This window comes from Rhinoraja longicauda, chromosome 5, assembly GCF_053455715.1.
Source record: "Rhinoraja longicauda isolate Sanriku21f chromosome 5, sRhiLon1.1, whole genome shotgun sequence".
NCBI classification, from domain to species: domain Eukaryota; kingdom Metazoa; phylum Chordata; class Chondrichthyes; order Rajiformes; family Arhynchobatidae; genus Rhinoraja; species Rhinoraja longicauda.
Window position 1 is genome coordinate 47,291,099 of NC_135957.1, and position 26,154 is coordinate 47,317,252.

The following is a 26,154-nucleotide window of genomic DNA, read 5'->3' on the forward strand; positions in this document are numbered from 1 at the left end:
GAGGGAAGGGCAGATCTAAGTGGCTGTTCTGGTCTTTTTGTCCAACAATATACAAAATCCTGAATATTCCCTGTCAGCAGTAAAGTCACAATCAGGCACAGAGCTAATAGGATGCTGCAAATAAATTCAGCTCCATGTTCCTCTGATGTGGTGTCTTTTTTTAGCTAAAATAAAGGGCAGGTATGAATGGTTAAACAAGTAGTACAATCCTCGGCCTTTGTAGGTCATTGAAAATCGATTTTCAATTTCTCTCCATCATCTGATCAGCAGCTGTTGTGAGCCCGCCTTGCTGCTGCTGTCAGCTGCAAGATGCTCCACACGCCCACTTCAATCTCCCGAAGCACTGCATTAACTCAGGATTCTGCTTTAACTACCTACTGTTGCTGGTTTGTAGTCAATTCCTCATACTGCCGCATTCATGTAGTCTCTGTCACTCCTCTGCATTCTATTTTACCAACATCGTTTGAATGATATTTCACCTGTTTATATCTGTAAATACATGTATTTTACATTGGCTTATTTATTATCTCTGACCTTTTGGGTCTGTCCAGAGCTCAGGAAAAAAATCCTTTAAATGGGAGTGGGGGTGGGGGATATTTTTTCATCTACTGGGCTGTGGAACCGGATTGATTTATTTTGATAGGATAAACCAGCTTCTGCCCATGGTAACAATTTTCTGCTGTGTGGCTGTGTAACACTGTGAGTATTGCTGCTGGAAACTGTTGCTTTAACAGGGGGGAGGGTGATGGAAAAGCGTGTTCAGATTTGTTGGTGACACTGAAGACATCTTCACCACAGTAAATTGTCATTTAATGTTACCCTATCGTAAAGTGATTGAAGACTTGTGATGACCAGAGTACAATTCCAGCACTATCAGAGTCTAGTGGGCATCTAAATAATTGTATTCATTTCCTCCTCTGTTCTACTTACCTTTTGACCCAGCAGACGTTGCTTCCCATGATTTATTCACAAAATGCTGGAGTAACTCAGCAGGTCAGGCAGCATCTCGGGAGAGAAAGAATGGGTGACGTTTCGGGTCGAAACCCTTCTTCAGACTGAAGGGTCTCGACCCGAAACGTCACCCATTCCTTCTCTCCCGAGATGCTGCCTGACCTGCTGAGTTACTCCAGCATTTTGTGAATAAATCGATTTGTACCAGCATCTGCAGTTATTTTCTTATATTGCTTCCCATGATTGCTGATCAGAAATATAAATAATATATTGACATTCTGCTACTTCAACCAGAAAAGAGACATGGGAAAAGACATAGGCTTTTGTAAGCTGGCAGTCATTTCCACAGCGCATCAACAGAATGTTCACCCTACATTTTTAAACAACCTCGTTAGTAATTCTGAATCAGTCACACACACCTCAATGATCAAACTCTATCCAATGCCACTGGTGCTTCCTAATTAAAACTTTCATTATCTGTCAATGTCATTATATAACATGAGCAGAAGAAAGGATCACGAGCACACATAATATTGTTAGTGAATACGAAATGTAGTTAGCTTTAAAATCTTGCACTACATAACCAGCACAGAAACAGCCTCCATGCACTTTCTTCATTTAACATAATCAATATGTCCATATAAACAGCTTTCTTTGTGTGCTTGTCCAGTTTCTCTTTGAATGCCTGAGGGTGTTGAGTACAGCAAAGGCAGGAGAACCAAACAACATTCTGACAGAAGTACTAAAGATAGTCTCCAGAACTAGACAAGCCTGTAACCGAGCATTCTACACAGTTTGAACCGTGGCCTCGACCCAATAATGTGAAAAATGACTTCAATATGTCCTTTTCGACAAAATGTAGAACAAATCCAATCTAGCTATTCATCAATTCAATCCAAATTATCAGGAAAATGATGAAAGGTGTTATCAAGAGAATTATCTAGATGAAATCACCAAGAATCTGTTCATCTTGGCCTGATTAGTGTCTTGCTAGGCCCATTGCTCCAGACCCCCTCTCCTGCCTTGTCCTAAACATGGGCAAAGGGCTGAATTCCAGCGAGGAAGCAAGAATGACTGCCTTTGATATCAAGGCAGCATTTGATTCATTATTCATCAAAAAACTCTGGCAAAACTGAAATAATTTGGTATCCAGGAGAAAACACAATAATTATTACACTCATATTTTGCACAACGAAAAATAGTTACAGTTTTGGAAGTCAATCATCTCAGCCCTAAGACATGGCTGCAGGAGTTCCTCAGGGCGGTATCCTGGGCTGCAGTATTATTGCCCTCCTTCCATCACAAGGTCAGATGTGGGGACATCTGTCAGTTTTGTTATGGCGGCATAATGTCCAATTCCATTTGCAACTCTTCAGGAATGGAAGCAGTCCATGTCTGCATGCAGTAAGATACAAACTACACTCAAACTGAACTGACAAATGACAAGTTACATTCATGGCAAACGAGTGTCAGGCATTGACCATCTCCATCAAATGGGAATCCAGCCACCAACCCCTGATCATCAGTTGCATCACTATCATTGATCCCACCACCATCCTGAGCAGGCTATTGATTAGAAACTCAACTGGCCCAGGCACATAAATAATACAGCTTCAGGAATGGTCCTGCACTTCCTGACTCACAAAACATTTACAACTTCTATAAGGCACAACCTTTGTGAATTTCAAATATTCACCACCATCATTTTATTCTATACTGCATCAAAATATATGATGTTCCCAATGATGTCAATTGTCAAACTTCTCCAGAGAAAAAGGCCACATCTTGTTTAACCTTTCCTGATTGGTATAACATTTCAGTTTTGGAATCATTCCAATGACTTTTTTTCACTGGTCCTTGTGCATTCCTTTAAATGGCAAGACTAAAATATTACTAGTGTGCTAAGTGTGGTTTAATCTATTTTATGCCTAGGAATTGAACTTAGGTCAGTAGAGTTAAACAGGCTGCATTAATATTTCGGCAGATTGTAAATTATCTTCCAAATTCATCCCTTTCTCAGTCACAGGGGCACTGTTTGATACACTGATATAATAAGTTTAAGACAGCTCTCTGGCATTAATTTAAAGTCATTAGTGTTATATATTCTTTGGTTTTCATTTGGATCCAGGGATGCAGTGCTGCTCGGAGCTCACCGGAGCACCACTCCGGCACCTCTGTAAAAAAAAGCCAAATTAAACAGTGGGGAATTTTAACAAGCGGGGAATTTAATAACGCACGCTCCAGCACCAGTGATAACTCCGGCACCTAGAAAATTAGCAAGGCAACACTGTTTGGATCATCCTGGGAGTGAACATAAGTAACCAGTTTATTTTTATGGCCTTATTGTGTCACTCTTTATTGATTTCCAGATTTCTGCTCCTCCACCCAATTAATCATTGGATATTTTCCAGAACTCTTCCAAACCTATCTATATTAAAGTTTATATCCCATCCTATATATTTTTGACACCTTCCTTTTAGCACCGTCCTCCCCTTATTAATTAAATCAATAGGTTGGATATGTCTCCAATTTAGAAAGTTTACTTCGAATTCCAACCATAATTATTAACATAAGTGATGAATATTCACGATCCATGTAATCCTGTGACCGTCACTGGTTCTACTTGCATCCCTATGAAATCAATTTTTATCTTAATGTGGGCTTTGCCTTGCATCTTTCTCCATTTCATTACATATCATGTTGTTATTGCTATTGCCTGCTTATTTTAGTACAATTTTAATTGCTAAATCTAGCAGTGCTCTTCTCTGATCAGGCTTTTATTTATTGGGTGAGAGAAAGGAATTACAAGATCTTCATTCCAAATTATTTTCTTTCTATAAATTCCAATGATCTTCGAAATGCCTTTCACTAAATCTTCCCGTTACTTTATCTGACACTGGATAAAATATTCCATGGTGATTATTATTCTACCTCCTTTACCCATTTAACATACTTTGTTACATTTTTCCCCAATATGAGCTGAGACCAGAATGGCCTCAGGTTGCGGTTAAGATCAGATTAAGCTTTATTGTCTATGCATTGTGTTGTTCATGTTAAGGCTGAGGGACATGCCCGACAGTTCTGACTACACACGAAAAAAGAGAAAAAATAAAGTTAAAGTGATGGCAGCTGGAAGTGGCCAGTCCTCATCCGGACAGAAAGAAAGAGAAAGGTGTCCAAAGTTGGAGAAATTAATATTCAATCCTGGACAGCAACATGCCCAGATGGAAAATAAGATTCTGTTCCTCAAGCTTGCAATGGGCCTCATTGTTGCAGTGCAGGGGGTTACAAAGAGAAAGGTCAGAGTAGGAGTGGGATGGTGAACTAAAGTGGCAGCAACAGGAAGCTCAGGGCTACTCCAGTGGACTAAGTGCAGGTGTTCCACAAAGGGATCACCCAATTTGCCTCAGATTTTTCATTATGGAAGAGATCATAGTTTGTGCACCGAATGCAGTAAACTAGATTGGAAGAAGTGTACTTACATTGTTGCTTCACCTGGAAGGACTGGTGACCAGGGAAGATATGAAAGGACAGACATTACATTGCCTACAGTTGCAAGACAAAGTGCTATAAGACGAGAAGTGATTGAAAGGGCAGAAGAATGAACTGTTGAGTTGTAAAGGAAATAATCCCTTCAAAGTGCTGGAAATTGAGGGGAGTAGAATGTGTGCAAGTGCAATGTGCAACCTGGGTCATTTTCATGTTGGGAAGCTTTGAACAGTGGGGAGCCATAGGGAACAATGCTTGAACCAAGGCTGGTCACATTGTCTATATCAATGACTTGGATGAGGGGATGAAGTACAATATACCCAAGTTCATTAATAATATAAAGCTGAGAGCTTGGGCTTCAGTTTGTTTTAGTTTAGAGATACTGCATGGAAGTAGGCCTTTCGGCCCACTGAGTCCTTGCCGACTAACAATTACCCATACACGAGCACTATCCAACACATTTGGGACAATTTACAGAAGCCAATTTACCAACAAACCTATATGTCTTTGGAATGTGAGAGAAAACTGGAGCACCCGGAGAAAACCCATGCAGTCACAGAGAGAATGTACAAACTCCACACAAACAACACCCGGGTCTCGAGCGATGTAAGGCAACAACTCTACCACTGCGCCACTGTGCTGCCCACCTCTTCAGAAATAAAATTGTTATAATATTGTTCCTGGCCAGCTTCAGGGAAATATAGACAGATTAAGCAAATGGCCAAAAATGGAAGATAGAATATAATGTGCAAACATGTAAGATCAAGCACTTTGATGGGGAAAAAAAGAATCAAATGGTGTGAAATTGAAAGGCATTGGTGTTCAAAGGGAAAGTATATTTCACACAGGATTCACTGAAAGTTAATATGCATTAAGCAAGCAATTAGGAAGACAAATTACATGCTGGCCTTTAGTGCAAGATGATTTGATGACAAAAGTACTGATGACTCATTGCCATGATTGAAATACTGTGGTGAAGCGTGATTTGGAAAATTGTGCAGAAATCGGATGCTTCTAAAGAAGGATTTTCTTGTGGTCAAGGAGAAGGGAAAATCCACCCGTTTCATTTCTGGGATCCTGGGAACGTATCATTTGAAGAGAGATTAAGTAGACTGGGTTTATGCTTCCTTGATTTTAGAAGAATGAAAGATTATCTAATCAAACTGTACACAATTCCTACAGAGTCAAGTCAAGTCGACTTTATTTGTCACATGCAAGATGTGCAGTGAAATGAAAGTGGCAACGCCTGCGGATTGTGCTAAAACTGCAAAGCAGAAGAGAAATATCTTTTTTAACACAAAAAATAAATGAATACAGTAAATTAAATTAGACCCTGGTGATATGAGAGTTAACAGTCCTGATGGCCTGTGGGAAGAAACTCCATCTCATCCTCTCTGTTTTCACAGAGTGACAGTGGAGGCGTTTGATGGAACAGTCCGTTGCTGGGGTGTTAGGGGTCCCCCATAATGTTGCTGGCTCTAGATCTGCACCTCCTGATGTATAGGTCCTGCAGGGGAGGCGAGTGTAGTTCCCATAGGTCGTTCAGCCGAATGCACTACTCTCCGCAGAGCCTTCCTGTCCAGGGCAGAGCTATTCCCAAACCAGCTTGTGATGTTTCCGGACAAGATGCTTTCTACAGCCCCAGAGTAGAAGCACTGAAGGATCCTCAGAGAGACTCTGAATTTCCTCAAGATCAAAGTATCTGTCCATTTCTGTGTCGGTGAGAAAGTCCAGGACCCAGGCACACAGGGGAGTGTTAAGCCCCAGTTTCAGCAGCTTCTCAGCCAGCCTTCTGGCTGTCAAGATGAGAGAGAGCGGTTAACACAAAATGCTGGAGTAATTCAGCAGGTCAGGCAGCATCTCGGGAGAGAAGGAATGGATGACGTTTCGGGTCGAGACCCTTCTTCGGACTGATCCGACCTGAAACGTCACCCATTCCTCCTCTCCCAAGATGCTGCCTGACCCGCTGAGTTACTCCAGCACTTTGTGTCTACCTTCGATTTAAACCAGCATCTGCAGTTTTTTTCCTACAGAGTTTGACAGGGGAAATATGGAGTTGATGTTTACTCTGGCTGAGATGTCATGGTCTCAAATATTCGGGATTGGTCATTCAAGATAGCAACATTTCTTCCCTCCAAGGTTCTCTTCCCAGGAAGCCTATGGTGGCCTGGTTTCTGAGTGTGTTAGACACAGAAATGGACAGATACTTTGATATTTAGGGAACCAAGGGGAGTCCAATTAGTCCAGGACATTGGCGAATAGCAGAAAACAGATAATGCCATCAGCAAAAGCTTTCCATCAGGGTTTGAGAAGTATTTCTGCCCTTCTAACCCTCAGTGCTCTGAAAAACTTAGCTCTTAATCATTTCAGGTCTAATTAGATCACTCTTTAACCTTTTACCCTCAAAGGAATAGAAGCTAAGTAGTGCAATTTATGTTCCAAATGTAACCATTAATGCCCCTGTAGAATTCAGCTGAAGTGTGCTGTATTCCTTCCAAATACTCCCAGTGAGATTTTGGCCAAAACTGAGCTAGGTACTGGAGGTGGGCCAATCAGATTCAATATACAGTGCCCTCCATAATGTTTGGGACAAAGACCCATCATTTATTTATTTGCCTCTGTACTCCACAATTTGAGATTTGTAATAGAAAAAAAAATCACATGTGGTTAAAGTGCATTGTGTAGTGGGTCTGGACGCGACAGGAATCGGGCCAGGCTCCAGGTAAGAAGTAACAATAACTTTAATACAGTATCTGAACATTCACTCACTCAGTCACCCGCACGAGTAAAACAATAACCCCTTCCAGCAAACCCCGTAGCCCCAGACCAGTCTGTCCCCAGGGGAATGACCCAGGGAGTGGCCTAATCCCCCCTGTCCACTCAGTGCCGAGGGGAATGACCAAGGGAGTGGCCTAGCCCCCGGGCACCGCCACAGGACCCCCCCCCCCAAAGAACCGGAGGCACGAAACGGACAGGGGGACGTACGAGACGACCAGCCCGTGTGCGCACCACGGCGGTCGCAGGAACCGGAACCACCCCGCCAGGGGAAGACAACCATGGGGACTCTGGGGGTAAGGGCCGGGATGCAGGACGACCCTGAGGGCGAGGCCGCGCCAGTAGGACCGGCTGGCTAACGTCCACGTGCGCCGGCTTCAGCCGCGAAATAGAGACAGTCTCAGGACGACCCCCCATGTCCAAAACGAAGGTGGCAGAGCCTTGAACGGTCCTTCAATTGTCAGATTTCAAACACAATGGAGGGCACTGTATATGGAGAATTAGCTGTACAAATGGAGACTGATGGCTAATACTGCATTAGCCCTATTGATTACTGTTGCATTGATGCATGAAGTTTTAGTGAATTAGATGTATGGACACCGCAGGTCTTTGTGTCCCTAATTAAGATGATATTTACAACAAGTGTTAAGGAGGGAGGAAAGGGAGCACGAATCGAACAAGACTGAGGACATAGATACCCCTCTGAATTTTAAACTGCGACTCTTTTGTTTCGATCCTCCTGCCTCCCCACCACCTCTGCCAATAAAAATAAATGGCTGACCTGGAGGAGGAACCAGCCACCTGTGAGAATCCAGGTGGGGAACAGACCAGTAGCCAGGGCCAGAGGCCACAAAGCAGATGGGTTTGATGGTGAAGAAGAGGGTGGTGATTGGGGCAATAAACAGCTCTCTCAGAGACCTGGAAGGAGCAGCTCCTGCCCTTCTTCCTCACCAGGAGCACCCTAATAGGCAGTCACCACTTGGAGCTGCCACCTCCCATCTATCTATCACCACTGGATTATCTGGGAAACCCATGCAGCAGCAATGAATATCTAGATTGCACCATGGGAGACACTTTAAGTATGTTAGTGAAGCACCCTGTCATTCCATATGGAATATCTCATGACAAAAGGACACACATTGTTGGAGTAACTCAACAGGTCACCAGTATTTGCAGTTCTTATTTTCTGCCCCATGTGTAAAGACAGTGGATACATCTCCAATGTGCTGCTGGATGCATTTTCCATATTTGAATCTTTAAACCTCTCCTACTACCCACCCGACAATAACTGATAATCGATCCCAGTAACTTCCCCTTAAATGATGAATTATTGCTTAGCTCTTAAGCACTGATCCAATGAATTGGGTCACTCAGCACCTGATTTCAGACTCCTAAACTTTAACGTGTTATCAGTGACCTTGAGTTGCCCATTTGCTTCATCATTAGATGGCCAAAATATCTGTAAGCTGCCCTTTATGCTGCAATCGATTTGAGAAAACCCTACAGCCCTACAATGTTATGTCTAGCACCTCTTTGAGGGCCTTGCTTGAGATGGTTAGTCCTGGCAAGTCAAGTCACAAGGGACAGTGAGTTTATAAACTGAATGTGGAACTGGTAGGAGCAGAAACAATCTAACCATCCCACCAGGCAGGAGATTTCCCCATTGGAATCAATCACCCACTACCATCCTATTCCTCTGTCCTGTTGCTACTTCTTTCCTCATATACCTGACACTTGACACAAAGCTCTCTTTAACTTTATTACCTTTAATGCCTAGCTGGTTTACTAGCTGTTGCATATACTGCAGCTTTGAGGAAATAAAGGACAGCACAATACCACAGTTTGTAGAGCCGCTGCAGCACAGCGTCAGAAACCCGGGTTCAATCCTGACCTTGGGTGCTGTCTGCATGGAGTTTGCATGTTCTCCCTGTGACTGTATGGGTTTCCTCCGGGTGCTCCGGTTTCCCCCCACATCTCAAAGATGTGCAGGTTAAATTGCCTTTGGTGTGTAGATGAGTGGTAGAATTTGGGTGGAATTGATAACAATATGGAGAGCATAAAGTTGTTATTAGATTAATCTAAGATTATTGTAAATGGGTGGTTGATGGTCAGCATAGACTCAGGGGCCAAAGGGCCTGTTTCCATGCTATAAATTAGGAAACAGGTATATAAGTACACATGGTATAAATGTATATCAGGATAATCACTCAGGATGTATATCAGGATAAGACCCATATTCTGCATCCCTCCCACACAAAGTTGACCCCCCCATGGGTGTGGACTCTTCCTGGGTTACTGGGTTTTTATCTTCCTCCCTCATAAATAGAATATGGATTAAAATTAGGTCCATTTGTCTGTCTAAAATGAGTTTCTGGGCCTCATAAATGGCCTTGAACCTTTCCATGCACTTGTTGTTAATTAGAATCTGGTGAGATAATTATATTAAAAAAGGAGTCGAATTTTAATAATTCTCATACATTTATTTATCATCAGCTAATTTTTCAATTGCTGTTTGATGCAGCGAAAAGATGGTCAGATGCAAAGATCAATCCGTGAAGTGAACACAACCAACCGAGCCTGTGTGCTTTGGGACTTAGAGGAAGACACGGAATATGTAATTCAAGTTCAATCGATTGGTCTGAATGGGGAAAGTCGTGCCAGCAAGCGTGTCCAATTCAGAACTCTAAAAGAAACTGATTGGGTGCCATCAAACAGCTCGAACAATGGTGAGATCTCTTAATTTATTATTTACTCTGGCTTTGTGTCATGTACATTAATGGTCTCTGGCAAGCTATTAGTTATACGTTAGGGAGCTTCCTAATAACAGAGCTATCTGAACTTTACAATGTGATAACTAAATTTGCGGTTGTACAGGGCCCTAGTGAGACCGCACGTGGACTACTGTGTGCAGTTTTGGTCTCCAAATTTGAGGAAGGATATTCTTGCTATTGAGGCCGTGCAGCGTAGGTTTGCTAGGTTAATTCCCGGAATGGCGGGACTGTCCTATGTTGAAAGACTGGAGCGGCTAGGCTTGTATACACTAGAATTTAGAAGGATGTGAGGGGATCTTATCGATACATATAAGATTATTAAGGGATTGGACACGTTAGAGGCAGGAAACATGTTCCCAATTTTGTTGGAGTCCAGAACCAGGGGCTACAGTTTAAGATTAAGGGGTAGGCCATTTAGAACAGAGATGAGGAAAAACATTTTCAGTCAGAGAGTTGTAAATCTGTGGAATTCTCTGTCTCAGAAGGCAGTGGAGGCCAATTCTCTGAATGCATTCAAGAGAGAGCATGATAGAGCTCTTAAGGATAGCGGAGTCAGGGGGTATGGGAAGAAGGCAGGAACGGGGTACTGATTGAGAATGATCAGCCATGATCACATTGAATGGTGGTGCTGGCTCGAAGGGCCGAATGGCCTCCTCCTGCATCTATTGTCTATTGTATAAACTGTTATTCACACTATTACTGCAAACACTCCCATGCATTTGTGTGGATGTGAGCAGAGTTAATAGGGAATAGTATCTAATTGTAAAGCACTTGTAGGGGACAAGTCTTTAAGCTAACTGTTATATCAATAATTGAGCGGCTACATTGTTTGAATGTTTATTAATTTATTGTAAAAAGATGGTTTAACATATTTTTACTCCTGCCCTAAATAATCACTATTTTGATAAACAAAATCATTTTGAAGATTCTTGCAAAAACAGCTGCATTCTTTAACTTTCAACCTACCAACGAGGTGATGGCTGAAGGCCATTGCTATTGGTTCCCATTGTTAACACTGCATATCAATATTTAATAATTCATGGCTTTTGAAGTAGAAACAATTCTTTAGTTTGTTCAATAAATATGAGATCATTGTGTGATAAGACTTACTGATAAAAACATTGTTTGGTCAAAGTGAAAGAAAAAGAGGCCATTTTGATGTTCAATTATCATGGAGTAGTTATGTTTTAAGGTGTGTCTTCTATGTAAGAGATGCACACTTAAATTTCCAATCAACATGTTTAATGGCAGGGTCCTGAGTATAAAGATTCCATGAAGCAATGCTTGCAGGTTTGAATCATTACGTAACAGCATCCAATTGATTCTATTCTTCACCCCTGCTAGCCATTGTTCCACCTATAGCCAATACAGTGTAGCACTTCATCCTGTTTAATAACGAACTCCAGATTTCATTCCTCCTAATTACTCTGAATACCGTTGGATGGAACTTGGAGAGAAAATTGGGGAAACATGCCAGATGGTTTCCTGAAATGATCAGCGTGATTCTGGAAAAGCCAATGTTTTTTTCGAGGCTAGACTTGCATGCGTCATTGTCACCTTCCCCATAGCTAACAATGAACCATTCTACATTTCCCTGATCGGCATCTGCTTTGATCTGCCATTTTCACGCCTTACCCTTCCATATCTCCCCCTGACCCGTGAAGAAGGGTCTCGACCCGAAATGTCACCCATTCCTTCTCTCCAGAGATGCTACCTGTCCCGCTGAGTTACTTCAGCATCTTGTGTCTATCTTTGGTGTAAACCAGCATCTGCTGTTCCTTCCTACACAGTTTTTTCAAGGCTATTGAATTTATTATTTCATGGGAGGCTTTACTGCACTACTTTACATATTGCTGCCTGTCTGACCCATTTAAAAATGTCTTAAGTCTGAGGTTGTTGCTTGGTCCTGGCTCACTGATTCATGGAAATGAAGACGTTTTCTACCATTGTCTTGGTTTGGAATTCATAGATCCTAAAGGTCATCTGGATCTCCTTCAGTTTGGGAAGAATTGAGAAGTGAGTATCCTCTTGGTTGTTAAAACCCACCAAGGTTAGCAAAGAGCTTGGTCTTTATTTATATCTCCCACATTCCCTTACCAGATAGAAGGAGGCCATACAGTCCATCAAGTCTAGACTGCCACAGTATTCTCATAAATCGCATTCCCCACTTAATTCACTGTAATCTGTGCTGTCTCACATGTTCATCATTTCTATACACCCTCACTATGGGTAATTTACTGTAACCAGTTCTATATTTATATCTTTGCAAAGAGTGCGAGGAAACTACACTACCTGGGTCAAACCCATACTGTCACAGACCGTCCAAACTCTCCACAGATACTTACTTAACTCAGGATCAAACCTAGTTTCCTGGAGTTGTGTGGCAACCATGCCACCAGGCTACCTGATTGTAGCTAATATACTTGCTATGTAATACTTGGCACATTTTGTTTAGGTAAAAGCTTTGCTTTGTCTCCTCTGCTGAGACGAGGTAATTCATTTATCATGAGACACAGTGATAAAAAGTCATTCAGCTGTGATTGGGCAAATTACATTGATAAGTTCACGAGAAACTACAGGAACTAATGGGAAATATGACTGCATCACGCAAATTATTTCATTTGGATCACGCACTGAGTTAAGTTAATTGCACTGACCTTGTTTAGGCAAAATCATCTTTCAGATAACAGTGAACAAGTGCACTGTGGTTTAGTTTAGGGATGCAGTGTGGAAACAGGCCATTTGGCCTTCCGGGTCCGCACCGACCAACGATCCCCACATATTTACAATAACCTACATACACTAGGGACAATTTTTTTTTACATTTACCAATCCAATTTACCTACATACCTGTACGTCTTTGGAGTGTGAGAGGAAACCGAAGATCTCGTAGAAAACCCACGCAGGTCATGGGGAGAACGTACAAACTCCATACAGACAGCACCTATAGTCGGGATCGAACTCAGGTCTTCGACGCTGCAAGCGCTGTAAGGCAGCAACTCTATGGCTGCGCCACCATGCCGACTAATGTCAGTACTATAACAATAGAAATTCTTGCCTGAGTTAGCAAATAATCACATCTGTTCCTGAGAGTAATATCAGGAAGCTTAATCCTTGAGTCTGTCAAGAGATATATTAACCAAGCTGAGACAGTAGCATTGTTAGATCAGCAGGCCTCAAAACCTTGAGTCTCCTCGAGAAAAGAGTCCAGCCAAGGTCTACTGCTGGCAGATAACCCAGTTACTGCATTTCTCTTCCACGTGCAAAGTTTTTGATCAAACATATAATTTTAAGAAGGCTATATGGAGATTATTTACCTTACTTACATCATGCAGCTCCTTAAAATTTCTAATTTAAAATTACTTCTGCTGAATCTGGAGGGTTTTGGAAAATTATAAATTCATGTATTGCTGATTTATTTTCCTGGATATTTTAGTACCAAGGGGTGGAAGTTTTTATGATTCTGAGGAATCTTTTGTGGTTTTCAATTATCACAGATTATTTCCCATACATGTTTTTTTTATCTTGTTTAAACTCACTGTTCATTCTTTTAACATTTTTAGGTTTTCTTTTCTCTTTAGTACTTTGCTCGGTCTTCCACATAATAACATGTCTTAATGTATTAATAACATTTTTTAATCAATTGTGTGATGCTGGTGTTCAATCTCTTTCCAATACAAACATTGATGTACTGATCTGGTTTTTAATAATTATCCGTTTGTTTCGCAATCAATTTTGTTCATTTTATTAGAAACCCATATCCTCAGGTTGAGTACACTAGGTTTCAGAATCATGACTGTTCTGATATTGCAACAGCTTTACCCTAAGCTTTGGTATCCTTCCATGTTAATTTCCATATAATGTTAATTTCCATATTTAATTTTGCATCCCTTTCCTCATTTTCCACATGTAGGTCTCCTGATCTATTGGATTTTGACGTTTCTTAGCAACTGTGTTGGCCTTTTTTCAGTTTAATATTTTCCTTCAGCTTGTTGATTGACTACAGTTATTTAACAACATTGGATGAACTGTTATACACTTTTAGTTTAGTTTAGGGATGCAGCATGGAAATGGACTCTTTGGCCCACCGAGTCTGTGTTGACCAATGACCAGCCATACACTAGTTCTATGTTATCCCTGCTTTGCAACCTACACACTTGGGGCAATTTTACATAAGCCAATTAACCTACAAACCTGTACATCTTTGGAAGGTGGGGGAACACCAGAGGAACCAGAGAAAACCCACACAGTCACAGTAAGAATGTGCAAACTCCATACAGATAGCACCCGTAGTCAGGATCAAACCCGGGTCTCTGGCACTTTAAGGCAGCAACTCTACCACTGCATCACCGTGCCACCCTTGCTGTGCCACTGGTGTATCAAATCCTTTCTTGAATATTTCTTACTCTTTGTCTATACATTTATTAATTAACAGCTGAACTAAGTTTACTGTGGTCAAGTTATGTTTCCATTGCTTTGAAATTTACCTTATATACCACTCTCTCTCTTTTTCACTCAAACCAAATAATAAATAAATCATTTTAAGGTTACTATTTACACGATGTTTCTCCATCAGCTCACTATCTAATTCTAATTTGTTGCTCATCACCAAATCTAGTGTGGCCTGTTCCCTTATCATTTCCAAAATATATTTTGCCAGAATATACCTGGTAATAATAATATTGACGTTAATAGCTTTTGCTGTTATTAATGCGCACATTATCAAGCAATTTGTGATAAGGACAAAATATAACCTGATTTATCAATTATCACAAACTACTGGGTGACTGCTTGAAACTCTTTGCAAAATCAACAAATTGCCACCAGCCTCCCTTGCATTTCTCGCATTTGAGCAATGGATTAAAGTTCCTGCAAGAAGTTGGAGATGGTATCTCACAGCATAAGATATCTTTGAAATTGAGTATTTATTTTCCTGCAGACTCTTTCAGGCAAGCAGGTTAAAACTGCAGAATCTTTTTGTTCGTCAAATAGCTTAGAGGTCTTCAGAGATTTCTTTCAACTTATATTTTACCAAATGACACTGTAGTCATTTATTTTCCTGTTCTACCCTATTTTTTCTTTTATCTGCTCATTCAATTTTTTAGAGTAAAACAGAGAGAGAAATACTAATCAATCTTCATTCTGTCTCCTCTGTCACCCAGCACTGTACCTGATCTAATGATTCCACCACTGGTCTTTAGTTCTACCCAAAGGGTTTCCACTGTTTAGTCAGCTTTAATGAAATCCTTTCTTCCTGTTTCAGTAATTGAGGCTTTTATCATTATTATTATTCCCTCCTTTCCTAATTTGCCTCTGTTGTCTAAGGAGCCTGTGATCATGACATTTGACCTCACAGCCATACAATACAAAACAATACAATACAAACATGTTCACAACCAGATCTCTCAATCCATCCTGTTTTTGATTAGTAACTTTTTTTCTTCAGCTTCAATCACAGGTTAATTGTTTTGTGGGTCTCTTTCAGTTCAGTTCAGTTTAGTTTAATGTCATATCAACGGAAAGACAATACATGATTACAATCGAGCCATTCACAGTGTATAGATAAGGGAATAACGTTTAGTTCAAGGTAAAGCCAGCAAAGTCTGATCAAAGATAGTCCGAGGGTCAATAAGATAATAGTTCAGGACTGCTCTCAAGTTGTGGTAGGATGATTCAGTTGCCTGATAACAACTGGGAAGAAACTGTCCCTGAATCTGGAGGTGTGTGTTTTTACATAAAATGTTTTAACCATATTTCACAAAGTAGTTATGATTCTTTTTTAAAGTAAAGAATGAATCATGAGCAGGGCATACATCAGTGATGATTTATTGTCTATTGGTTGATAAAAAGCTTTTTTTCTGATAAGGAAGTGCAAAATATAAATGTGTGTTTTTAGTAACTCAGCGAGACAGGCAGCATCTCTGGAGAGAAGGAATGGGTGACTGGTGGGAAAATTGGGAAGGGGGAGGGGATAGAGAGGGAAAGCAAGGGCCCTTCAAATAGCCCTTGCTTTCCTTCTCTATCCCCTCTCCTTTCCCAGTTCTCCAACCAATCTTACTGTCTCTGACTACATTCTATCTTTGTTCCGCCCACTCCCCTGACATCAGTCTGAAGAAGGGTCTCGATCCAAAACGTCACCCATTCCTTCTCTCCACAGATGCTGCCTGCCCCGCTGAGTTACTCTAGGATTTTGTGTCTACCTTCGATTTAAACCAGCATCTGCAGTTCCTTCCTACGCATGCAAGTGTTTTTAGTTGCTTTGGTAATCTGACAAACTGATTTGATAATTAAAAAGTAAATCAGCATTTCTAATGAACAGGTAATACTGCAATAGATAGTAATAGCCTCTGAAATATCGGTCACCTCTATCTGAAATTTTTATATGCGGTTGGGAGATACTGAAAACTCTATTAGAGATATGCCTTGTGACACCATCTGACTGTGAAGCTCTAGCAGAGAGAGATAATGAAATCTCATTGAGATGTTTTTCTTCAGTTAATTCCATATTGAGTTCTTATGTTCATGAATGGAATATTGTTATCAATTTAATCATCAGCCAAATTTTATTAGACTGATAAGACTTAGAGATTTCTTGTTAAACAAGAAAATTGCCTAAAGTCTATAATTTTTTTAATTCATACATTTTGCATCAATGATAATTATAACAGAAAGATCCAATAATATAAGAGGGTTGCCTATTTGTTTAGTATATATCACTGGCTTTTTCAGGCTAGGCAAGGGACATTCACTGTGTAGTTTCTGTGAGCAACACAAAGATAGACACAAATTGCTGGAGTAATTTAGCATGTCAGGCAGAGTCTCTAGAGGAAAATGATAGGTGACATTTCGAGTCGGGACCCTTCTTCAGGGTCTGAAGAAGGGTCCCAATCCAAAACATCACCTATCCTTTATCTCCCGAGACGCTGCCTGACCCTCTGAGTTAATTCAGCATTTTCTGCCTATCTTTGGTGTAAACCAGCATCTGCAGTTCTTTGTTTCTACACAAAGGACTTACTGTCAGGGTATGAGTGTCAAATGAGTATCTTTTTGTCACTGAGCACATAACTTGTCTCCAGACAAAACTAGGACACTTGCACCTTCTTGATCAAGGGCAATGTAAAAATGCCTTAGCTATTGGCTCAAAATGACTTCAGAGATCATCCTATGCTTTCAGAACCATAAACAATGGATGAAATAATGAAAGTTTCACTGAGGATAATCGCTGGAGAATGCATTAGTCCACTTCCTATCTGCCACTCCTAACATTGTATTCTTGTTACATATTAATAGATTACGACTGACAATGATTGTTCACATAGTGAGAGATGCATCTTCCAGAGCAGTAATAATCTGCTACAATCTGCTTTAAGTTCATATATTTAGTTATTCCTTTAAATTATACATTACCAGCACTCACAGAATTGCTTTTTTACTGAAGTAAATAGCCTACTGCAATATTTGGCAAAAGAGGCAGCTGAAGATGTACTTTTTGCTCCCCTTCAATATTAAAATTTAAATGGAATCTAAACAAAGTAGTGCATATTGCATGGTATATTAGTGGACCTTTAATACACTAAAAAATGAATTAAAAATCAGTAAAATGTACCTTCAGTTAAATTAAATAAATGTCAACTCCTGGGAGAGGGAGCAGAATTTAATTCAGACCAAGTTCAAATAGCTTTTTCTTAATACGTTTATCATATATCTCTGTCCTTGCTAAATGTTATTACATCATTTCTCCTGCCCAGAAAGCAGCAAAATATCCTGATGACTAGTGATGAGTACAAACGACAGATGGCACATCCAATACCCAATAGACCAGTCTGTTCCAAGAAGAAAAATTGGCAATTAACCCCAGGATTTAAAGGGCACATTCTGTGCACTGCTGGCAACAGCCCGGTCCAGTTTCCAGAAAAGATTGCTATTATAGAGCTCTCCAACTGTCTTCTATGTTGTCATAAATGTATTTTATTTATTCTTCACCTTCCATACAAATCCATCTGATCAATTGTTTTAATTAAATGTGCACACCGTCTCAGTGATTTTACTTCATCTCTTATAAAAACCCTCTGCGATTGCCATATTTCATCAGCAATCTGGAGGTCATCATTGACCAGCAACTTAAATGCACCAAACAAATAAACACTGCAACTGGAAGAGCATATCAGAGTCAAGGTAATCTCCAGTGAGTACTTACTTTCTGGTTCCCCAAAGCCTATCCAACATCCTGAAGAAATGTGTCAGCTGTGTGTTGGACTACTCTCCCTGTATGCTCTGTGAGCACTGCTTCAACAGTATATTAGAACAAAACAGATTGCTCTACATTAAACATTCAATCTCTGTACCGCTGAAGCAGTGTGGCTGCAGCAGGTACAGTCTGTAAAATGTATCTTGGCATTTCATCAAGTCATCTTTGACAGCAGCTTCAGAACCCACATTGTGAACTGTCTAAAAAGAGATGTGGAGCAGGCAGAGACCACCAACTGCAGATACCAATCATAGTCAAGTATGGATAATCCTGGCAGAGTAGGTAAAGTAAATAGGGACCAGGCAGGAGCATGATCTGGGTGAATCTGGGATGGATCTTAGAGCAGTAAAAGAAATGGAAAAAAAGTGAAACTGGTGCTTAAGCTTGGCTAAATCCAGCAACAAAATATTACTAGTTTTTGTTGAATCCCAAATACCTGTACCTTGATAAAAGCAGATATTCAGACTTGTTTAACCCAAATATTGAAACACTGATCCTTTCTGACCATTTCAATTTACAGGAAGTACTCCCCTCACCAAAATGAATTAAACCTGGCCCATAATTTAGTGCCTTCTTTGGTATTATTGATACTCATAGACTTGGAATGAATTTTGATCTAGAAGCACCTTGATTCATTGTTGCTTTAGTATATTATTCCTGTCGTACAACCACAAATAAGGCAACATTCATCTATTTAATATTTCTTAAAGAGGATGATTATATTGTTTGAAGAGGGGCTCAACCCATTTCCCACCACAGGTGTTGTCTGGTCTGCTGAGTTCATCCAGCACTTCATTTTTTTGCTCAAGATTCCAGCATCTGTAGTCTCCTGAAATGATTGTATTATTTATCTCATAGTTCAATATTGGGCTTGGAATAACTGCCCATTCACACAAACGAAGGAATCTGTTCCAATCAGTGTCCAAGGTTAAACAGGAAATCAGCCATGATTCTCATTGAAACATATGCAATGACCTTTATTGTCAGATCTGAAGAACGGTCCCAACCCGAAACGTCACCCATTCATTTCCTCCACAGATGCTGCCACTGAGTTTGTCCAATACTTTATGATTTACTGTAAAATATTTCTCTGAGCAGATATTGGCATTGTAATCGAATTGTCTTCACTACTCACAAGCAAAACTAAAGTGCCCAAGCATCCTCCAGATTCAGGGACAGTTTCATCCCAGCTCTAATCAGGCATTTGAGTGATCCTCTCATCAGCCAGAGAGCAGTCCTTACCTCCCATAGACCTCATTGATGACCTTTAAACTTTTTTAAATCAGACTTTATCTTGCATTAAATGTTGTACTGTTTATCCTTTATCTGTACCTTTCATCCTTAATCTGTACACTGTGGGCGGCTTGATTGTAAGTGTATAGTATTCTTTTTGACTGGATGGCATGCAACAAAATCTTTTCACTGTATCATGGTATACGTGACAATAATAAACTAAACTAAGATGTTGAGTAATACACATACATTTTCTGTATTGGCCGAGGTTCCTCCAAAATGAATTCAAAACACATCTTGTAATGGACATAATGGATTTCTTGAGGCCCCCTTAAAAAAAATCCAATTGTGAATGAACCCAGCAGACAACATGGGTTCTGTAGTTAATCTCATCAACTGCTTGGCAACAAATTAGCTCATAAAGAGAAAATTGAGGTTGCTCAGAGAAAAGGATTAATTTTCTTACACTATTGAGGAGAGAAACATTTTTGTCAACAAACTTTCAACAGAACCTTCGATGAAAGGATGTTGAACGGGAATTGTAACACTGTTACAATTACAACCCAAACCTTCAACGTCGACAGAGGAGTGGCAGGTGAAGGAGTGAGCCCAATGATTGGCTGAGCAATTAAATGAGCAAATTGGTAAGTTAGCTAATTAGTCAATTTAACAGCTCATATAAGCAAGGTTTGCTGTTGGGGGAGTAGCCTTGTGAGAAAAGTGTGAGTATTCCGTGTGGAGGACCAGGGAGGAGACCATGCCAAAAGTTGGAGAGGGTGAGATGCTGTAAGGATATGACAGGTAAGCCGAGTCAGTGTGGTGTTTGCAGGATGCGGGAGGTCAGGGACACCGCTGGTGCCTCTGGCTGCTATAAATGTGGAAAGTGTGTCCAGGTTCAGCTCCTGAAGGACCGTGTTGGGGAACTGGAGAGGCAATTGGATGACCTCGGGATCATCCGAGAAAATGAGTGGTTCCTGGACAAGACCTTCAGCTAAATTGTTACACCAAAGGTACTGTAAGAAAGAAGGTGGGTGATGGTGAGGAAGGGAAGGAAGCTTGGAGTACAAGAGACCCTGGGGGTTGTACCTCTTGAAAACAGGTTCACCCGCTTGGAAGCTGTGGGTACAGAAGACACTGCCAGTCTGAACGGCGGACAAGTCTGCGAGGCAAAACGTGGTGCAGAGGCAAAACCGAAGAGACTGATGTCAGGCAGAGCCATGGTAGTAGGGAACTCCAGCGTGAGAGGTACGGGCAGGGGTTTCTGCGGCAACAGGTGGGATTCAAGGATGGTGTGTTGCCTCCCTGGTGCCAGGATCCAGGACGTCATGGACCGTGAACATCCTCAAGGGTGAAGGTGAGCAGCTGGATGTGGTAGTGCATGTTGCCACAAATGATGTCGGGAAGAAGGGGAAAGATATTCTGCAGCTTGACTTTACAGAGCTTGGAAGAAGCCTGAAAAGCAGGACCTCCAGGGTGGTTATCTCTGGTTTGGTGGAGGGCAGGACAGGGAGATGGGGGATCTGAATGTGTGGCTGAGGAGCTGGTGCAGGGGGCAAGGATTTAGATTCTGAGACCACTGGGATCTGTTTTGGGGTAAGGGTGAATTGTACAAAAGGGACGGGTTGCACCTCAACAGGCGGGGGACCAGCATTCTGGCAGGCAGGTTTGCCACTGCTACACGGGTGGTTTTAAACTAAACAGTGGGGGGGGTTGGTGTCTCAAATGGGATAGACAAGGATGGAGTTAAAGGGAAAGAGAGTATTGGAAAAGGTAAGAAAGACCCCAGAATTAATGGAACAGAAAGCTCACGAAGGGATCGGAGAGAATGGCAAAGTGTAAGAGGAATCGATGTGAAAGGTGAGATGAGTAATGGATTAAAAGTGTTATATATGAATGTGCGAAGTATAAGAAGTAAAGTGGATGAGCTTGAGGCTCAGTTGGAGATTGGTAGATATGACATTGTGGGGATTACAGAGACGTGGTAAGAAGACACTAATGGGGGTTATCCACAGGCCCCCAAACAGCAGCCTGGATATAGGGTGTAAGTTGCAGCAGGAGTTTAAATTGGCATGTAACAAAGGTAATGCCACTGTAGTTATGGGGATTACAATATGCAGGTAGATTGGGATAATCAGTTTGGTTCTGGACCCCAAGAAAGGGAGTTTGTAGAGTGTCTCAGGGATGGATTCTTGGAGCAGCTTGTACTAGAGCCTGCCAGAGAGAAGGCAATTCTGGATTCAGTGTTGTCCAATGAACTCGAGGGAATAAGGGAACTCGAGGTAAAGTGTGGTAGTGACCATAACAATGATTAGTTTCAATCTACAATTTGAGAGGGAGAAGGTTAAATCGGAAGTGTCAGTGTTGCAGTTGAACAAAGGGGACTATGAAGGCATGAGAGACGAGCAGGCCATGGTCGACTGGAAAAGGTTCTTGGCTGGAATGATAATAGACAATAGACAATAGACAATAGGTGCAGGAGTAGGCCATTCAGCCCTTCGAGCCAGCACCGCCATTCAATGCGATCATGGCTGATCACTCTCAATCAGTACCCCGTTCCTGCCTTCTCCCCATACTCCCTCACTCCACTATCCTTAAGAGCTCTATCCAGCTCTCTCTTGAAAGCATCCAACGAACTGGCCTCCACTGCCTTCTGAGGCAGAGAATTCCACACCTTCACCACTCTCTGACTGAAAAAGTTCTTCCTCATCTCCGTTCTAAATGGCCTACCCCTTATTCTTAAACTGTGGCCCCTTGTTCTGGACTCCCCCAACATTGGGAACATGTTTCCTGCCTCTAATGTGTCCAATCCCCTAATTATCTTATATGTTTCAATAAGATCCCCCCTCATCCTTCTAAATTCCAATGATGATGGAACAGCAATGGCAGGAATTTCTGGGCATAATCCAGAAGATGCTGGATCATTTCATTCCAAAGAGGAAGAAAGATTCCAAGGGGTGCAAGGGGCAATTGTGGCTGACAAGGGAAGTTAGGGATTGAATAAAACTAAAAGAAAAGATGTATAACATAGCAAAGAGTAGTGGGAAGCCAGAGGATTGGGAAACTTTCAAAGGACAACAGAAGGTAACAAAAAGGGCAATACGGGCTGAAAAGATAAAATACGAGGGGAAACTGGCCAAGAATATAAAGAACATAAAAGCTTCTTTATGTATGTTAAGAGAAAAAGATTAGTAAAGGCAAATGTGGGTCCCTTGAAGGCAGAAACAGGTGAAATTATTATGGGGAACAATGAAATAGCAGAAGAGTTGAACAGGTACTTTGGATCTGTCTTCACTAAGGAAGACAGAAACAATCTCCCAGATGTACTAGAGGACCTAGGGAGCAGAGGAACTGAAAGAAATTTGCATTAGGTGAAAAATAGTATTGGGTAGACTGATGAGACTGAAGGCTGATAAATGCCCAGGGCCCGATGGTCTGCATCCCAGGGTACTCAAGGAGGTGGCTCAAGAAATCGTGGACGCATCGATAATCATTTTCCAATGTTCAATAGATTCAGGATCAGTTCCTGTGGATTGGAGGGTAGTTAATGTTATCCCACTTTTCAAGATGGGAGGGAGAGAGAAAATGGGGCATTATAGACCAGTTAGTCTGACATCGGTGGTGGGGAAGAGGCTGGAGTCAATTATTAAAGAGGTAATAACGGCGCATTTGGATAGTAGTAAAAGGATTGGTCCAAGTCAGCATGGATTTAATGAAGGGGAAATCCTGCTTGCCTAATCTTCTGGAATTTTTTAAGGATGTGACAAGTAAAATGGATGAAGGAGAGCCAGTGGATGTAGTGTATCTAGACTTTCAGAAAGCCTTTAAGGTCCCACATGGGAGATTGGTGAGCAAAATTAGAGCAAATGGTATTGGGGGTAGGGTATTGACATGGATAGAGAGTTGGTTGGCAGACAGGAAGCAAAGAGTAGGAATAAACGGGTCCTTTTCAGAATGGCAAGCAGTGGCGAGTGGAGTGCCGCAAGGCTCTGTGCTGGGGTCGCAACTATTTACAATATATATTAATGATTTGGATGATGGAATTAGAAGTAACACTAGCAAGTTTGCAGATAACACAAAGCTGGGTGGCAGTGTGAACTGCGACGAAGATGTTAGGAAGTTGCAGGGTGACTTGGACAGTTCGAGTGAATGGGCAGATGCATAGAAGATGCAGTATAATGTAAATAAATGTGAGGTTATCCACTTTGGCAGCAAAAACAAGGAGGCAGATTATTATCTTAATGGTGTCAGATTAAGCCAAGGGGAAGTTCAACGAGACCTGGGTGTCCTTGTACACCAGTCACTGAAAGTAAGTGTGTAGGTACAGCAGGCAGTGAAGAAAGCTTATGGCATGTTGGCTTTCATAATGAGGGGATTTGAGCATGGGAGCAAAGAGGTCCTTCTTGTATAGGGCCCTGGTGAGACCACATCTGGAGTATTGTGTGCAGTTTTGTTCTAATTTGAGGAAGGACATCCTTGCTATTGAGGCAGTGCAGCGTAGGTTCACAAGGTTGTCCCTCCCCCCTGACATCAGTCTGAAGAAGGGCCTCGACCCGAAACGTCGCCCATTCCTTCTCTCCTGAGATGCTGCCTGACCTGCTGAGTTACTCCAGCATTTTGTGAATAAATAGGTTCACGAGGTTAATCACTGGGATGGTGGGACTGTCGTATGAGGAAAGATTGGAAAGACTGGGCTTGTATTCACTGGAGTTTAGAAGGATGAGAGGGGATTTCATAGAGACGTATAAAAGGACTGGACAAGCTAGATGCAGGAAAAATGTTCCCAATTTTGGGGGAGTCCAGAACCAGGGGCCACAGTCTAAGAATAAAGGCCATTTAAAACTGAGGTGAGGTTTTCACTTTTTCACCCAGAGAGTTGTGAATTTGTGGAATTCTCTGCCACAGAAGGCAGTGGAGGCCAATTCACTGGATGAATTTAAAAGAGTTACATCGAACTCTTGGGGCTAGTGGAATCATAGAAACATAGAAATTAGGTGCAGGAGTAGGTCATTCGGCCCTTCGAGCCTGCACCGCCATTCAATATGATCATGGCTGATCATCCAGCTCAGTAGCCTGTACCTGCCTTCTCTCCATACCCCCTGATCCCTTTAGCAAAAAGGGACACATCTAACTCCCTCTTAAATATAGCCAATGAACTGGCCTCAACTACCTTCTGTGGCAGAGAATTCCACAGACTCACCACTCTCTGTGTGAAGAAATGTTTTCTCATCTCGGTCCTAAAAGACTTCCCCCTTATCCTTAAGCTGTGACCCCTGGTTCTGGACTCCCCCAACATCGGGAACAATCTTCCCGCATCTAGCTTCTCCAACCCCTTAAGAATTTTATATGTTTCTATAAGATCCCCCCTCAGTCTTCTAAATTCCAGCGAGTACAAGCCCAGTCTATCCAGTCTTTCCTCATATGCAAGTCCCGCCATCCCAGGGATTAATCTGGTGAACCTTCTCTGTACTCCCTCTAAGGCAAGAACGTCTTTCCTCAGGTTAGGAGACCAAAACTGCACACAATACTCCAGGTGCGGTCTCACCAAGGCCCTGTACAACTGCAGCAGAAACTCCCTGCTCCTAAACTCAAATCCTCTTGCTATGAATGCCAACATACCATTCGCTTTCTTCACTGCCTGCTGCACCTGCATGCTTGCTTTCAATGACTGGTGCACCATGACACCCAGGTCACGTTGCATCTCCCCTTCTCCCAATCGGTCACCATTCAGGTAATACTCTGCTTTCCTGTTCTTGCCGCCAAAGTGGATAACCTCACATTTATCCACATTATATTGCATCTGCCATGCATTTGCCCACTCGCCTAATCTATCCAAGTCACTCTGCAGCCTCCTAGCATCCTCCTCGCAGCTAACACTGCCACTCAGCTTCGTGTCATCCGCAAACTTAGAGATGTTGCATTCAATTCCCTCGTCCAAATCATTAATATACACTGTAAATAACTGGGGTCCCAGCACTGAGCCTTGCGGTACCCCACTAGTCACTGCCTGCCATTCCGAAAAGGACCCGTTTATTCCTACTCTTTGCTTCCTGTCCGCCAACCAATTTTCCATCCACCTCAAAACTGAACCCTCAATACCATGTGCTTTAAGTTTGTACACCAATCTCCTATGTGGGACCTTGTCGAAGGCCTTCTGAAAGTCCAGATATAACACATCGACTGGTTCTCCCTTATCCACTCTACTAATTACATCCTCGAAAAATTCTATAAGATTCGTCAGACATGATTTGCCTTTGGTAAATCCATGCTGACTTTGTCCGATGATTTCACCACTTTCCAAATGTGATGCTATCACATCTTTAATAACTGACTCTAGCATTTTCCCCACTACCGATGTTAGGCTAACTGGTCTATAATTCCCCATTTTCTCTCTCCCTCCCTTTTTAAAAAGTGGGGTTACATTAGCTACCCTCCAGTCCTCAGTAACTACTCCAGAATCTAAAGAGTTTTGAAAAATTATCACTAATGCATCCACTATTTCTGAGGCTACTTCCTTAAGCACTCTGGGATGCAGCCTATCTGGCCCTGGGGATTTATCTGCCTATAATCCATTTAATTTACCTAACACCACTTCCCGACTAACCTGGATTTCCCTCAGTTCCTCCATCTCATTAGACCACCGGTCCCCCGCTATTTCCGGCAGACGGTTTATGTCTTCCTTAGTGAAGA

The 26,154-nt window shown here is 41.8% G+C and overlaps 1 protein-coding gene across 3 annotated transcripts in view; it reads left to right on the plus strand.

Annotated features, from left to right (window-relative positions):
* LOC144593615 (fibronectin type III domain-containing protein 4-like) overlaps positions 1–26,154 on the plus strand; it is a 153,717-nt gene that overhangs the window by 68,572 nt on the left and 58,991 nt on the right. For 2 of the 3 annotated variants that reach the window (XM_078399458.1, XM_078399457.1), the window contains exon 3: positions 9,737–9,941. In XM_078399458.1, coding sequence (XP_078255584.1) covers positions 9,737–9,941 — 205 coding nt within the window. Of the gene's footprint in view, positions 1–9,708; positions 9,942–26,154 lie in introns of all 3 variants that reach the window. The other variant, XM_078399459.1, reaches the window with a different exon arrangement.